The sequence below is a fragment of the Corvus moneduloides genome, chromosome 13, assembly GCF_009650955.1.
Source record: "Corvus moneduloides isolate bCorMon1 chromosome 13, bCorMon1.pri, whole genome shotgun sequence".
Lineage (NCBI taxonomy): Eukaryota > Metazoa > Chordata > Aves > Passeriformes > Corvidae > Corvus > Corvus moneduloides.
Genome location: NC_045488.1, coordinates 14,629,763 through 14,643,896, shown reverse-complemented (window position 1 = coordinate 14,643,896; position 14,134 = coordinate 14,629,763). Strand labels below are relative to the sequence as shown.

General features: G+C 39.0%; 1 protein-coding gene across 4 annotated transcripts in view; it reads left to right on the top strand.

Moving 5' to 3' along the window:
• Positions 1 to 14,134, top strand: part of THSD4 (thrombospondin type 1 domain containing 4) — a 247,357-nt gene that overhangs the window by 174,676 nt on the left and 58,547 nt on the right. For all 4 annotated transcript variants that reach the window (XM_032122684.1, XM_032122685.1, XM_032122686.1 and 1 more), the window contains one exon: positions 12,631 to 12,835. In XM_032122684.1, coding sequence (XP_031978575.1) covers positions 12,631 to 12,835 — 205 coding nt within the window. The remainder of the gene's footprint in view (positions 1 to 12,630; positions 12,836 to 14,134) is intronic.

Genomic DNA, 14,134 nt, shown 5'->3' with positions numbered 1-14,134 from the left:
ATGAAATTGTATCAGTGCAAGTAGTCTCGAAGGTGGGTGCACCAAGGTGGAGAGGAAGTAAAGACGTAAGCCAAGTGTCAGTGAGCAGTGCAGGGTGAAGCACAGGTCACAGTGGTCCTTGGGTTCAGAGGAGATTCCCGAGGTATCAAGTTCCTGGGTGCTTCTGCTGTTGGGGCCATGCACCTCACAGCTCTTGGTAGCACAGTTCCAAGTGTAACACACATAATTAAACCCCTGGAGGGGAAAAAACCCCCAAACACATGTTATTGAATTTCAAATTTATTAGAATTAAAGGAATTAATTAAAGTTGTCCCAGGAGATAATAGAGAACACTGTATTCTGTGCTACCTTTTTTGTGAGCAACATCGTGGATAAAAAGAAATACACGCAGTTGAAAGAGAGGACTAATGAGTAAGTGTTTATTGCACAGATATATTCTGGCTATGTTAGCTGCTGTTTCAAGATCAGACATCTGTCCTTAAAATATTTTGCTGCTTGGAAGTTTTTTTCTTTACCTTGAAATAAAGCCAAGTTTTTCCTTCATAAAGGAGAGCACTTGAATAAACACAACCTTAGTATAAAGCCAGTTGGGACTAGTCTGTTGGCAAGGGCTAGAGTTCTTTTCACATAGGGAATTATTAGGAAGACAGTGAATCTAACTTCTCCCCTCTCAAGGGTCCCTCACATAGTCTCTATTCTTGACTGCTGTATTATTAAGCAGCATGGAACAGTCAGAAGTTTACAGGAATATTACACTGGGACACTTTTATATATTGTCTCTTATTTTTCAGAAAATACTAAATATTTCTTCATTTTGACTTTGAAATTGCAAAAGGTGCAAGTATTTGTTAACTATGGTATACCCATAGGGACATTTATTTACACATACCAAGCAGGTAAAACTTGTAAATCTGTTACAGAACAAAGACAGCTGAGAATTCTTGTGTGGCTTAGAAAGGTTTATGTATTCTGGGGAGCAGTGTTGGGATGCAGTGGTACTTAACTATGAACTGGATTCTGCAGAAGTTGGCACATACTTCTTTTCCTTACAAAATTGCTTCTAAGAGTTGCATTTTCTGTGTGTTAGACCAGGTCACAAGAATTGCAATGCTAGTAATGTCTGAAATCAGTTAGTAACTTCCAGTTTCCTTTGTCCTCATTTATATAAAATGATTCTTCACTGAGACCTCTTGCTTTCTAAGTTTGGGGAGGTGAGGGAGTATATACATAATACAAAAACTCTACCCTTTTTGGTATCATGAGAAAAAGCACTTGGAAATAAAACCCCCAAGATTCAAGTAGACAAAATTAACTCCTGCATTTCAATTATCTTTTGTCATTCACCCAGTCAGAAATAAAACTTGCTACACAATCCCTTCTTATGTAATCAGTGAGACACAGAATGACAACTGTAGTATCTCTGTTTTTCAACCTTTATGTTTGAAATGTTTCAACCTTACGTTTGAAAAGAAAATGCTGTTGTCAAAATTCTTTTTCAAGTATTAGGAGAAACAATTTTTTTTTTTTAAATATTCTGATCTCTAATTCATCTTTGCTGAAAAAATCTGAACACTTGACCCATTTTTAGATGATTACTCAGAACTTTTTCCTTTTCCCTCTCCAGTATATCAGTCCAGGAAACAGAAATGCCTAAAAGACACAGAACCATGAATTCTCATCTTTTGGAGCTGGGGGAATGTAAGGGCTGGAAGCTGACAGATGACAGATGTGCCTCAGAGTCCATTTCATCACATTAAGAACACAGCCAGTCCCCTCTGTCTCCCCCTGTATAACGTACATCCCTCTCTGGGAAGATAACCTGGCTCAGACTTTGATGCTTCTTTCTTATTTATTCTCTGATATAAACATGTGCAGACAAAACTGCAGTGGCCAAATAAATGGATGAGTTCCTTGTGTGAATGCCCTGTGCGGTCTGGATGCAGCTCCAGGAGCAGGCAGTGGTCGTGGTGCAGTTGTAGGTACTCGTAGTATGAACCCCGGTATGTAAAGTGTTTACAGGAACCATCATCAAATTAAACTTGTTTAAATCCTAGTGGCAAGATTTTTGTTCAAGTAGTAGTGAAGGTACAAATGGCAGAGCAAATACAAGGTGGCTATGTGGTGACTGTGGGCAACGCAGAAAAGAGTAACATTCCTGAAGTCTGATCTTCGTTGCGTATATATCCATTTTCTAGTCATCTAGGAGACACTGGATTACATTCCTTGTAGCTGTTTTCCTGCTTTACAAGGGGGCATCTTTGTGTTTGAAATTCAGATGATATTTGACATAACAAAATTTAAACTCGGTTTTTTGTATTTGAACAGCTGTCAAGTCTACAGTAAGGAGATTCTCAGTAATTTTCAGATCCCCTTGATTTATCTAGCTTGATTCTCTCACGCTTTCACTGACAACCAAAGGAAAGCCAAAGGATGTCAAATTTGAGGTAGCATTTGTGATTGTTTTTGCTATAGCACAAAAACTGTTTGAAGAGCTTGTTGAATCTAACTGCAACTCTTTGAACTTTAGTGCTCTGGGGAAAGTTACATTGGCTATCTCAAAACCCAGGAAAGAATCCGAGTGTTGTGGTTGTGACTTTCACAGGGGATTCCAAAAGGGATGACGCTCTGGAGAAAAATTTCACCTTTTAAAACTGCTTGCAGTTTTCATTATCTATTTTGACCTGTCAAGATGTCCAAAAAAAGAAGAAAAAAGATGTTGAGAAATAGTTCCAGTGAGACAGGGAAACAGTGTTTGAGATCAAGAACTCTTAAGTGATTTGAAGAAAGATAGTAGCAGAAGGAGTTGCCTTCTCTAAACATTTTAGAGCAAACAATATAGTAAAGAATGGTATGAGGGAAAGTAGTGGGCTGAACTCAGAAATGATTGGGTCAGTTGTGAAAGTGGTGCAATTGCATTTGTTTGCAAGCATACCAGAGTTTTGCTTAGCCTGCCAAATTTAACCAGACCTTTAATGAGTTCCATCCTGAGAAAACACTGTGAATGTGGTTGTGGCTCTATCTGCACAGAGCCTATAATGATATTTAAACCAAGACTGAACTTTTAAAAAATGTGCATTCCTAAAAAAACATCTTAAAAGCAATTAGCTTTTTTAAAACTATTAGATGTAATGGCCTCTTGCACAGGCACAAGATTAGAAAAGGAAGAGAATGAATCTGTTGAAATGAACATAATGACACAAACCAAAAGAAGTTAGGAATGAAGAAAGCAGTGAAAACCAGAGCAGGTTGTTCTGTCTGTGTTTCTGGGTGTGTGTATGTATAGATGGACAAACACAGGTGTGGCACGTGTGCATCTCAAATGTGTGGCCTCCCCAGCTCAGGTGGGACCGTTCAGAAGTACGGGAGGTGCAGTTAAGCCAACGAAGATGACAAGGGAATGGAATAACGTATCAGGATTCCATAGGCTGAACATTTCAGTCTGAAAAAACAGTAACTTGGGTAAGAATGATTGAGTGAAGTGCATAAAACTTGAGAGTTCATGGAGAATGTGAAGAGGAAATGATTGTCATTGTCTGTCTCAGTACAAGATCTCCGAATTACTGGCAGAAATTACCCAGTGCTATTCTCAAACGAAGATGATGTGGCATGTAGTGCAACTGACTGACATAGGAATTAGACCTGCTAAATTTCAGGAAGCTAAGCATATTCAATAAAGGACTACTAAATGATAGAAAGACATTATATTTGACTGAGGAAATCTTTGTGCCTCAAAGTAAAAATGCAGCCTTGAAACATATTCTGACAAAATAGCATACATTTTTCCTGGCTTTGGAATCACTCTTATGCATCCATTGTTGATGCCTTTGAATAACGGACCTTTGATGTGACTTGCAAGGACTTCATGTTTCTGTGTTCTTGTAGTATAGTGGGAGAGTTTTGGTGATTGACTCTAATCATTCAAAGGGCCTGATCATTCCCTGCCTTGACATTCTTCTGAAGCTCTTCGTACTTGGGGTTTTTTTTGCTAACCTGAGTATCTTCACATTAGCAAGAAAATAGTAAGGGCCAGGAATTTCTAGTGCAAATCAAGGATGAAGTCATTATTGACACGATGGTGAAGTTGAACATACTCTTCTGAGGAGGGCACTAGGCCCCATTTTTTTCCTTATTTGTAAGCCAATCAAAATAGAGAAATGCATACAATTTTCCATTACTCAGGGACCTTGTCACTGATGGTTTCCACATCTTCTCTCTGATTAACAGAAATAAAAAATACTTAAAGGACTGCAGCATTGAAATATGTCGAGATACTATTGCTTATACCTGACCATATGTCTTGATCCAGCAAGTATTAAGAAACTGCTAAAATACAGAAAAATGTTGAAAATTTTCAAAGGGAATTTGTTCTAGATCTTTAGTGATAGAAAAGTCAAATCACTGTGAATTCTGGTATTTTCATGTCTACTTTGAGATGTTTAAAAAATTAAGTAGCAACTTTTAAAAATCCTTAGGTTTCAAAAATACCTCTTTTGTAATACAAGCTGCTAAATCTAACCTCTATGCAAGCCTCATGCAGTCATATACACAGGTAGCTGAGGAAGAAACTTGGAACATTCAGTGGCATTATCTAGAGAAAGACCATTCTTAAGTTTTGATTTTGTGTGAGAAACTGCTTCACTCTTGTCTGAATAGGTTTAGAAGCCTAGAAAAGGGATTTTGGTCTACAATTCTGAGTGACAGGAAAATAAGCATCCTAAGAATTGAACTTTATCAAAGAGTAGAATAGACAAATTATAAAGAACCAAACTCCCTTGATTCTGGCTGCAAAAATGTCACTCAAAACATAAATTTCATTATTTGATAGTGTTTGAGCAGGACAAACGATGTAAACTGATTAGTGCCATGTAAGAAGTCTATTAAAAAAAGTGAAAAGGAGGGCTTGTTTTTATCTAAAAACACGCTGTTCTATGTAACTATTATCTTTATATGAATCATACTCATTGTCATAGGAAGAGGGATAATTTTAGTTAAGTGTTTTTCCAGAACGTTATTTTGCCCATCTTCACACGAGCTCTACAAGTAGGGGTGGGGTGCTGGTGTTCTCTCGTTCCATGTCTGTCACCACAAACTCCCACTGTAAAAAGGAAACTTCTCTCTCTGCAAATAATTTCTCACAAGTAGGTGAAGATCATATAGTAGAGAAAACTTCCCACTGCAGTACAAACCAGATGTATTTAGAACAGTGTTTTATTGTGCTTCATAGACAGGGGTTTACTTGGGTAAAACTCCTTTAAACCAAGGAACAGTAAAACAGAGTGAAGAATGTGAGCCAAGGGAATCTACTTCATATCTTGGTTGCAAGATTATCAAGGAAGAGCTTGAACAGGTAATGGAGCACCTCCTGGAAATACTGTTCCACATGAGAGTAAATGTATTTTTATTTTTTTAATCAGAAGGGATGTTTCTGAACAATCAGCATAGGACTTGGCACAAACCTTCCAGCAACACTGTGTTCAGAACCAAGCATTAGTTAAATCCAGTCCTTGCTGGCTGAAGAGCAAAGGATTATCTCTTTTAAGATAAATCTGAAAAGCCTGATAAATACTTAGGGCCACATGAGATCCTGAAGAGAAGTGATCTGCAGCTGTGTGGAGTCTTCCACAAAGAAATTTTCACAGGTATTTGTTATATTCATAGGAAATGGGTGTTCCTGTTTCTGCCAGTTGTGATGCAGTCAGTCACACACTTGGAAGGAGCTTTATGTGCCATCACATCTTCTGCTCTTGTGGTCTTCTTCCTCTTGGATTTGCACATTTCCTCCCCCTACAGCATTGATGTACAGCCAGAAATCCAGATGCCTGAATATTAAATGGACTTTGTACTTAACTCATGTCACAGGGCTAGGGTGCACTGCCTCCCTTCCTAAATTCTGGTCAACAGGAGTATGTAAAACTCCAGAATTTTTAGATTCCATGTTTTGCAGGGCATTTGCAAAACACTCCTCCCCTGTCCCCAACTATATGTTTTGAGGGCTATTATTTTCTATAGGACAGGCATAACTTTAGTATTTCAGTACTGCAAGCTCAAATAGAGCTTTGCAAGAATAAAACTAAAAAGTAGAAAACCTGAACCTGTAAGTTTGAAAGACTTCTTTGCAAGTATTTGCAAGTATGCAGTTACAGCTGCAAACAGTGAGAAGAGAAAGCATTTGTTTTTGTGTAAATACATAAATTGTGTTTATTTGGGTGAACCACCCCATGCTGCTTAAATGGGTATTAATTGGGGTGATACTGTGTAGCTGTTCAGCATCGAGGATGGAGAAAATAGTGTTGAGGCTTCCACACAGGCTGTGCCATTGGAGTTGTCACCTGCACTGTGGAGTGGCTGCTCTGCCACTTCTGATTTTTCAGAAGAAACAGATTGTATTTTTGCATCATTCAAATAGAAAAATGGACTGGCATCTTTTCCATCTCCTGTTCCTAAAGGGCAGGACAAAAACAGCATCAAAGACGTCACCATGCCATAGAACTTCTCTGGAAACCATTAAATACTTGCTGTGGAAGCAGTGATTCATTGCTGTGTGGGAGACGTGAGTGCTCAGGAGGCTGTTCTGAACATCAGTCATAACTGAAACTATTTGTGTTCTTCACTCTCTTCCTCCGGTTGGCTTCAAATGTTATTACTGTTTGTTTATGCTCTTTATGACATTCGTGAACCAGAAAATAATAATGGTAGGTATTGTAAAAGCTCAGGAAAGAATTAAAATGCAGAATTTTGGGGTCAGCAGGGAGTCAGTGTGTGGTGTTGGGGAAACAGCTCTAACTTTGGTTAGGTTATATCGGGTTTTACACTTGTTCTCTGAAGTACCACTGTTTTGAAGGGAATTGTGGAAACCTTTCATTTAGTCCTGAAATGGGCATGGTACTACTTGCCAACAATTACACTGAAATATGATCAGGGTGGTGCTGACATGCATTAGCTTTAGCCACTTAGATAAGAGGTATTTTAAAAAGACATAGAGTTAACATCAACCACATGAATTGTATTATTTTGTTTAACTGTTTCTTGTCATTGCCAACAAGGTCAGTTTAGGCTAGATTTGGAGAATGATTTCATGAATTTTCAGACTGCACTGTTACTGAATTCAGTACATCTGTATATCCAAGCCCTGTGCATTTTTGAAGGCTTTAGCCTTATCATCCACATCATAAATAAGCACTTTGTATACAAATTCTGGGAAAGAAGATACCCTTCTTAAAGAACTGTATTGTGTGGAGTTGGCATCTGACCTTAGATATTGAAATGGTTTTCTGCTTTTCTAGAGTTGTATAAATAGAAGCATAGAGTTTGCTTACTCTTGCTGAATCTGGGATATCAAGTAATCTGGCATATTTGCAGTGGATCAGTATATACAAGCAGATGTGAGTGCTTTGTTAATATGTGATTTAGGAGTATTTATTTCAGTTTAGATTTAGTCTGCTTTTGGACTAGAGTACCTTTACCATCCTTGCAGTTTTAAATTGTCTAAAGTGAAAAAGCAATTAGAGCATTTTAGAGGTGCATATATTATTTGAACCTGTTCTACCTCTTGAGCATTAAAACTTTCAGCGTATGGAGCTTCTAGCTGCAAATTTAATGTTCAGATAACAAAAAATAATAGTCAAACTTTCAATCTGAGATACCTTTGGTGGTTTTTTTCTACCCCAGTATTTCCATTCTTAGTGAATATGAGCAATATGATTAGCTTGAAAGTACAGAAACTCAAAACTGAAGCCCCAGGACACTGGATGTGCTTGTGAGTGGTCTAGCAGCAGGTATGTATGGGAACACCCTGGCCCAGGATCCAGGCATGGTGGAACTACTCTCCTTGTGTAGGGTCATGTGCCCGTGGTTGGATTCAGTGTCCAGAGGCTCCTGGGCGTAGGTAAGACAGATTCCTCCTAACCCAGGCAGGAATGAGAGCTGCTGATTGAACTGTACGGGATCAAATGGGGACACGCCCACCAGCCCTGCACTCACCTTCTAGGCGTGTTTGCCAATGGAATGTACATACTAGGATAAAGCATCTTCATCTTCTTCACTCGTAAATGCTTCTAACACAGCCACTTCAAAACACTTGAGTAAACTCCTTTAATAAGCTCTCTGTAGAGTGGGGTCTCAATGCTGAATATCTCTCCTGACTTTGATAGGTGACAGCCAGCAGTGGTCTGTTTGTATTTCAGGTCTTTGTTGCTGCAGCATTGCTGGAGGTTTAGGTAGATTTCATAGACCTTACACTGGGTTTGTGTATGGGAGAGCTACAAGTCCCATTTATGGTATCTTTCCTTAAAACAACAGGTGAGAAGTTGTTTTCCTATTTGGCAGAGGTGTCAGTGTTAGATGCATACTTTAGATTGTTTAATCCTTTTTTATTAGCTGTTACTAGTTGATATCTCTAAGACCATCTTTTCACATGATTACTTTTCCTGGATGGCTTCACTTGTTCCATTGTAACAAGAATAAAACCTTTTTTCTCTCAGGTAATTTTCTAGCCAGTAGGAAACTATTGAATAGCTTAGTGAAAGAGTCTTTATTTGTCTTCATGTGAGTAGCTTTTTTTCACTAAACTGGTGCATATTTACATGCTATAAATGTAATTTGAATTCTTCAGGCTATCAAAAATGAATAGCTTGCTTCTTCTTACTGTCTGAAACTTATCTGGCTAAGTGAAGTTCAGCATAAAGCACAAATACGTAATGAAACCAGCTATTGTGCAGGTAAGAAAGTCTGTGATTAATTAAGTGGACTACATCTGGATGTGACCACAATCTAATTGTGAGGGGCTGTAAATAGCATCAAAGATTTGCGAGCGTTAGGTCTGTGGACAGCAGGAAATATTTGAAAGCTAAAGCAGGATCAAATGTTTGGGTAAAAATTATGGTTATAGCTAACCACAAATCAAGTGAGAGCCATTAGAATGTTGTTTGTTATCCTGTGGTTGAATGTAAATTCTCAACATTGCTCCTTTGATTTGTAGAGCAAATGAGGGTTAGGCTGCAACCTTGGAGACATGTGAGACACTGAAGTGAGACAAGCGGGCTCTGCTGGCTTTGTTGTGCTCTGCCTTTGGAGGTTTTCTGAAGGTACCTCTTGCTCGAGTATAGCCATGGCTTCTCACTGTGTTGAGTTGGTTTCCACTGAAGAACATCCACCACTGAACCTTGCACTGATGTCTGTACAGTGAAGTGCTTCAAACACAGGCTGTGTGCTGGCATTCACCTTCTGTTCTATTGAAATGGCACGTGCTGGCTATTACCCTCTAGCAGTCATAACATCTTCACTAGTGTCTTATTTAATATTCTTCACAGACAGAGAGCAATCAAGGGAATTATGTTTATCTAACTGTAGGAGTTAAATCTCTAAGATCATATATGAAAGTCAAAGATTTTAACAGTGGCCAGAGAAAGGTAGTAGTATTATGCTCAGCTTCTTCACACATTGGGGAGAGAGCCATCCAGCCAATCTCTAGGCAGACTCTTAGACTTTGGAGGGAAAAACCAGAAAAACTAGTGTCCTTCCTAGTGGAGAGGAGAGAGATTTATCAAAGGCAAGAAACAAAAGTTGGGGTGAAAATATCAGAAACTGACTGACTGGGGAAGGACTCTAAGTCCACTAATGCAAACTGTAATTCCAAAAGATGAGGAGCCAGAGCTTTCAGATGCCAAAGCAATGTGTGCTTCCTTGTTCCTAATCTGCTGTACCTCCTGCCTGGAGGCAAAGGATTACATGAGCAGCATGTCTGTGAGTTGCCTGCTTACCTGATTGTCAGCTTTCCCAGTCTGAATTTCTCCAGTGTGGCTTTAACAATACTGAGGGAGACTCTGAAGGCCTTGTTAAAGTCAAGGCACAGAACATCCCTTCCTCTCCATTCATGTGCTGAACTTGTCATTGAAAATAGCTTGTTCAGGCACAGCTTGACCTTGGTATATCCATGATGGTTGATCCCAGTCTTCTTTTTCGTTTTTTTTTGTCCTTCCTATGTTTGGAAATAACTTCCATGAGGATTGGCTCTGCAGTCTTTCTGAGGGCTGTTAGGGTGACCACCCTGCAACTGAGCCTCAGGTTATCCTTGCCCTTAATGAAGATAGATGTGGCAGTTGCATTTTAGGCATCACCCCCAATCACCATGGTCCCAAAGATTTGTGTACATAAAATTTTCTCGGGTGCTTCCTGACTTGGTCTTTCTCATTTCCACGGACTCAGTGGGAGTGATTTAGTTTTACACAAAAATTCACGTGAATGGGGAGAAAAACCCCCATACTTCTGTTTGACACACTTAAATCCGAAAGTATTTTAATTTTGTTAGTAAATTTTGCATTGTGAAGACTGTGGAACTGATATAATTCGGCCCTGTGAAATCCATAAAGAGGCTGACTTCTGTGACTTGGCAAAATTCCAGTTGATGTCAACTTTGAAGTCAATGAGGGTTTCTTTGGAGGAGAGACATCAGGATTTGGATTAAAATATTTATTTATGATTGATAAATGAAGTCCACCTGGTCACCAGACAAGGAGACCATATGATGCAAGAAGAAACAGTTTGAGATTTCTTTTTCATTTCAGTTTAGTAGAAAAATTTTATTTCATTCCAAAGCAAAATAAATCCTTGGATTGACTGATAAATTTTAAAGAATGTATTACTAGTAACAACGTAGCAGTTGTTACTCATGTGGTAAAGGCTAATTTGAAAAGAAGTGCTATATAAACTTTGTGTTTAGGGGTAAGAAATTAAATTTTTTATTGTTTTGCAGAGACCTACATTTTGATTTCACAAGGATTGTAAGTGCCACCTTGTGGACATCATTATTCTTATTATGTATCTCATTATGGGACACAGTGGTGAAGTAGAATAATAAAATTTAGTTTTAAAATCTGTGACAGAAATTAGTTACGTTTTCTTTAAGGATTGGGAGGTTTTGATTGATTTTCCGGTATTGCTATTGATGTGCCGAAGTTGAAGAACACACTACTGCTGGCTTCAATGACTGTAAATAAAGCCAAACTTTAGTTGTCTTACTGTGAAGTCCTACTACTTTATGATTTTTGTAGTTTCTTGCTGGAATTCCTTTGTTGATCACTCTCACATCTTTCTCCTGAGTAAGCCATCAATGGAATACCATAGGAGTGAAGCCTCAGATGTCTGGTATTCTGAGAAGCTCACTATGTTGTAACCCCCAGTGTCCTTGTGTAAAAGTGGCTGGATAAAATGGTTCATGCAATGTCATGAAGTAGCCTATGTAATTTTTGGGGGGTGTGTGGGTTGCAGGGGTTTCTTTCTTGTACATCCTGGTGCTTGGTAGATCAGCTGTGCCGTGTTTTTAAAGGGTTTAGGGGAATGTTTTGTCTCCAGTGCATAAGTACAATGATGCCTGTTAACAGCAAGCTCTGAGTTGGGCATTTCTATGCTTTTCACAAATAAAACCAAATTTTATTTTGAGGAATACAGAGTTCCAAATTATATGCAGCTGATTTTCTGCTCGTTAATAACTTAAAGGTATTGTCATGAGATTCAAGGTATGTTAAATATCTGCTGCTTATCTTAAAGCCGTCTCCTAAGGATCTGAAGCTTCCTCACTAGCCAAGTCAAATTCAAGCCTGTACTCCAGAAGGAAATCGAGTGTGGTTTGTCTGTATGCTGCTTAGCTGCCAGCCAGTCACAAATTCCTACTTATCTCCTGGCTATACTTAGGCCATAACCAGTATCAAAATTCCGGGACATCAAATCTCTTCCTTGGCTTGCTGTTGAAATGTTTTCTATGTTGTTACGAAATAGAAGCTGATTTATCTCACATAAGTTGTTCTTTAAACTGTTAGAAGAAATGGACAGCAGTGTTGTTTTTGCAAAAACACAGTTATATCCCTGGTCATCCAGGATTCCATTTGCATCTCAGCTTAGGGAAGCTGTTAAAGGATTGTACAAATCAAGATCAGGTTGGCTGTGGCTCGGAGCAACCTGGTCTAGTGGAAAGTGTCCCTGCCCATGGCAGAGGGGCTGGAACTGGATCATCTTCAAGGTACCCTTCCAACCCAATGATTCTAGGAAATTATTTTGTTTTAAACTATCCTGTCCAGGTATGTGTTACTGAGTGGGTTGAAGATTTTCTACTCGATGAATAGGTGGATTTCTTCTATAAGTGTCTAGATGCAGTATAAAGATTTCTCAGACACCTCTTTTGGTGAGAATACGCTGAGTACTCAGTTTTAGAGGAAATTAGGACTGGACTATAGATTAAGTAGTTCTGCTCTTGTAAAAAGCCTGTTTTGGATCATCAAAAAATCATAGCTGTCCACCTCTTTTCTGAGCAGCAGCTGTGTGAACTATGTGGTTCAGAGGTTCTTTTCTTTCAGCTGAGGAGTGTGCAATCAGCACAATCAATTACTACTGCTCGTGGTGTGTTCTTGGGTTTTGGCTGGCAGGATGTAAAAACCTGTTGGCTAACTCAAAAACACTGAGTCTGCGAATGCTTTGGTTTTTGTTGCCTTTTTCCATACAGAAGACATTGCTGAAATGCTAATTCACAAAATCCTTTCAGGATTGATTATTCTGTGAAAGTGATACTATTCTCAGTTGTTATGTCCAAAGGCTGCAGTTGTAAGATCTTGGAAAAAGAAATCTTACTTTATTTTGCAGAGCATTGGCTGTGACGACTATCTGGGTTCTGACAAGGTGATTGACAAGTGTGGAATATGTGGAGGGGACAACACTGCTTGCAAGGTTGTGTCTGGAGTTTTCAAACACACGCTAACAAATCTTGGCTACCACAAGATAGTGGAAATTCCTGAAGGAGCTACTAAAATCAACATTACTGAGATGTCAAAGAGCAACAACTATTTGGGTAAGTTGCATCTCAGTGAACGAAGAATGCTTTGTGTGCTAGTGCAACGGGGTGGAGGTTATGCCAGGAAAGGTCTTCTGAGCAGGGTGAAATTGATGTCAAGAAGAAGAGAGGAAAGAGAAAAAATCATTAAACAGGTGTTTTGATCAGAGCTAACTGGCTGTTTATAATTCTAGATTGATTTTGCATGATGAGCACTGTAGACCTGTTACTATCTATTTCCCTGTCTGACTTGGCTTTAGTGTCTCCTATTAGTTGGTTCCACTGTGATGTTTCCCTTTCCCACATCATTAACCTCCTCTGATCAGTCAAAAATCCAGCCAAGCGGATACTTGTTAATATAAAAGACTGCTTGAGGAGAAAAGAACATCTTCTGATTGCCAAAAAGTTTCAGTTCTTTTAAAGTGAAAGTATATAAAAATTTTATTAAGATAATTTGATATTGAAGACGTATTCACGGAATCCAAGGTCATTTTTACAGTTGTTTATTCTGAAGCAGGTCCTTAATTCAAAACCATGGAGGATCTTGGAATATTTATAGTAACACAACATCTTAAGGTATACTTCTAGCTATGTATAGTGGGTTGCAAATTAGGGAATATGTGGAATTTATACCAGATCGACGCCAGTCTTGAGTGCATTTCTGAACTATGGCATTCCCCACTGTAACCTGTCGTGTTCCCAGGTTACAAAGCCCTTAGTTTGTCTACATTTTGTGCATGTTTTGTAGGCAATTCTTAAGAGTGGACTGGAGAGAGAAGAGCTAGTTATGATTTACAAAACCTGCCTCTCACCTTTCTCTTCACCTGTTAGACCATCCTTAGATTGGAGCTACCTGAGGCTATCCTTGCTAGCTTGGTGTGGTTATTGCTAGAGCTATGTAGCTGTACTGGAAGTTCCAAACCACAGTCCTCTTGTTGGACAGCTGCGTTATCTCCCTTCTGGTGGGTAAAGCATCTCAGCTGCTGCTCAGGTACAGGAAAGGAAGGTGCTCATTGTGGAATTGCTTCCACCCTCTTTCTACTTTCTTCCCCTTAATTCCTGCTGGAGCTGCAATGAGTTCTACAGAAACATTGCCTGTAGACAGGAGTTTTTATGGGGAACAGTCTGAACTGGGAAAGCGAGTTCCATAATTTTACCAAAAAGTTACCTCAAAATTGAACAAATAAACTACCCATAGTCCGAGAAAGCCAAATGTTCTGGACCTCTTGTCTGGGTGGTCTTCTCAGTTCTAATTTGTCCTGGTTTCACCCAAAGGAGGTTTTTGATACATTATATACCAATATTCACCAGCATTCA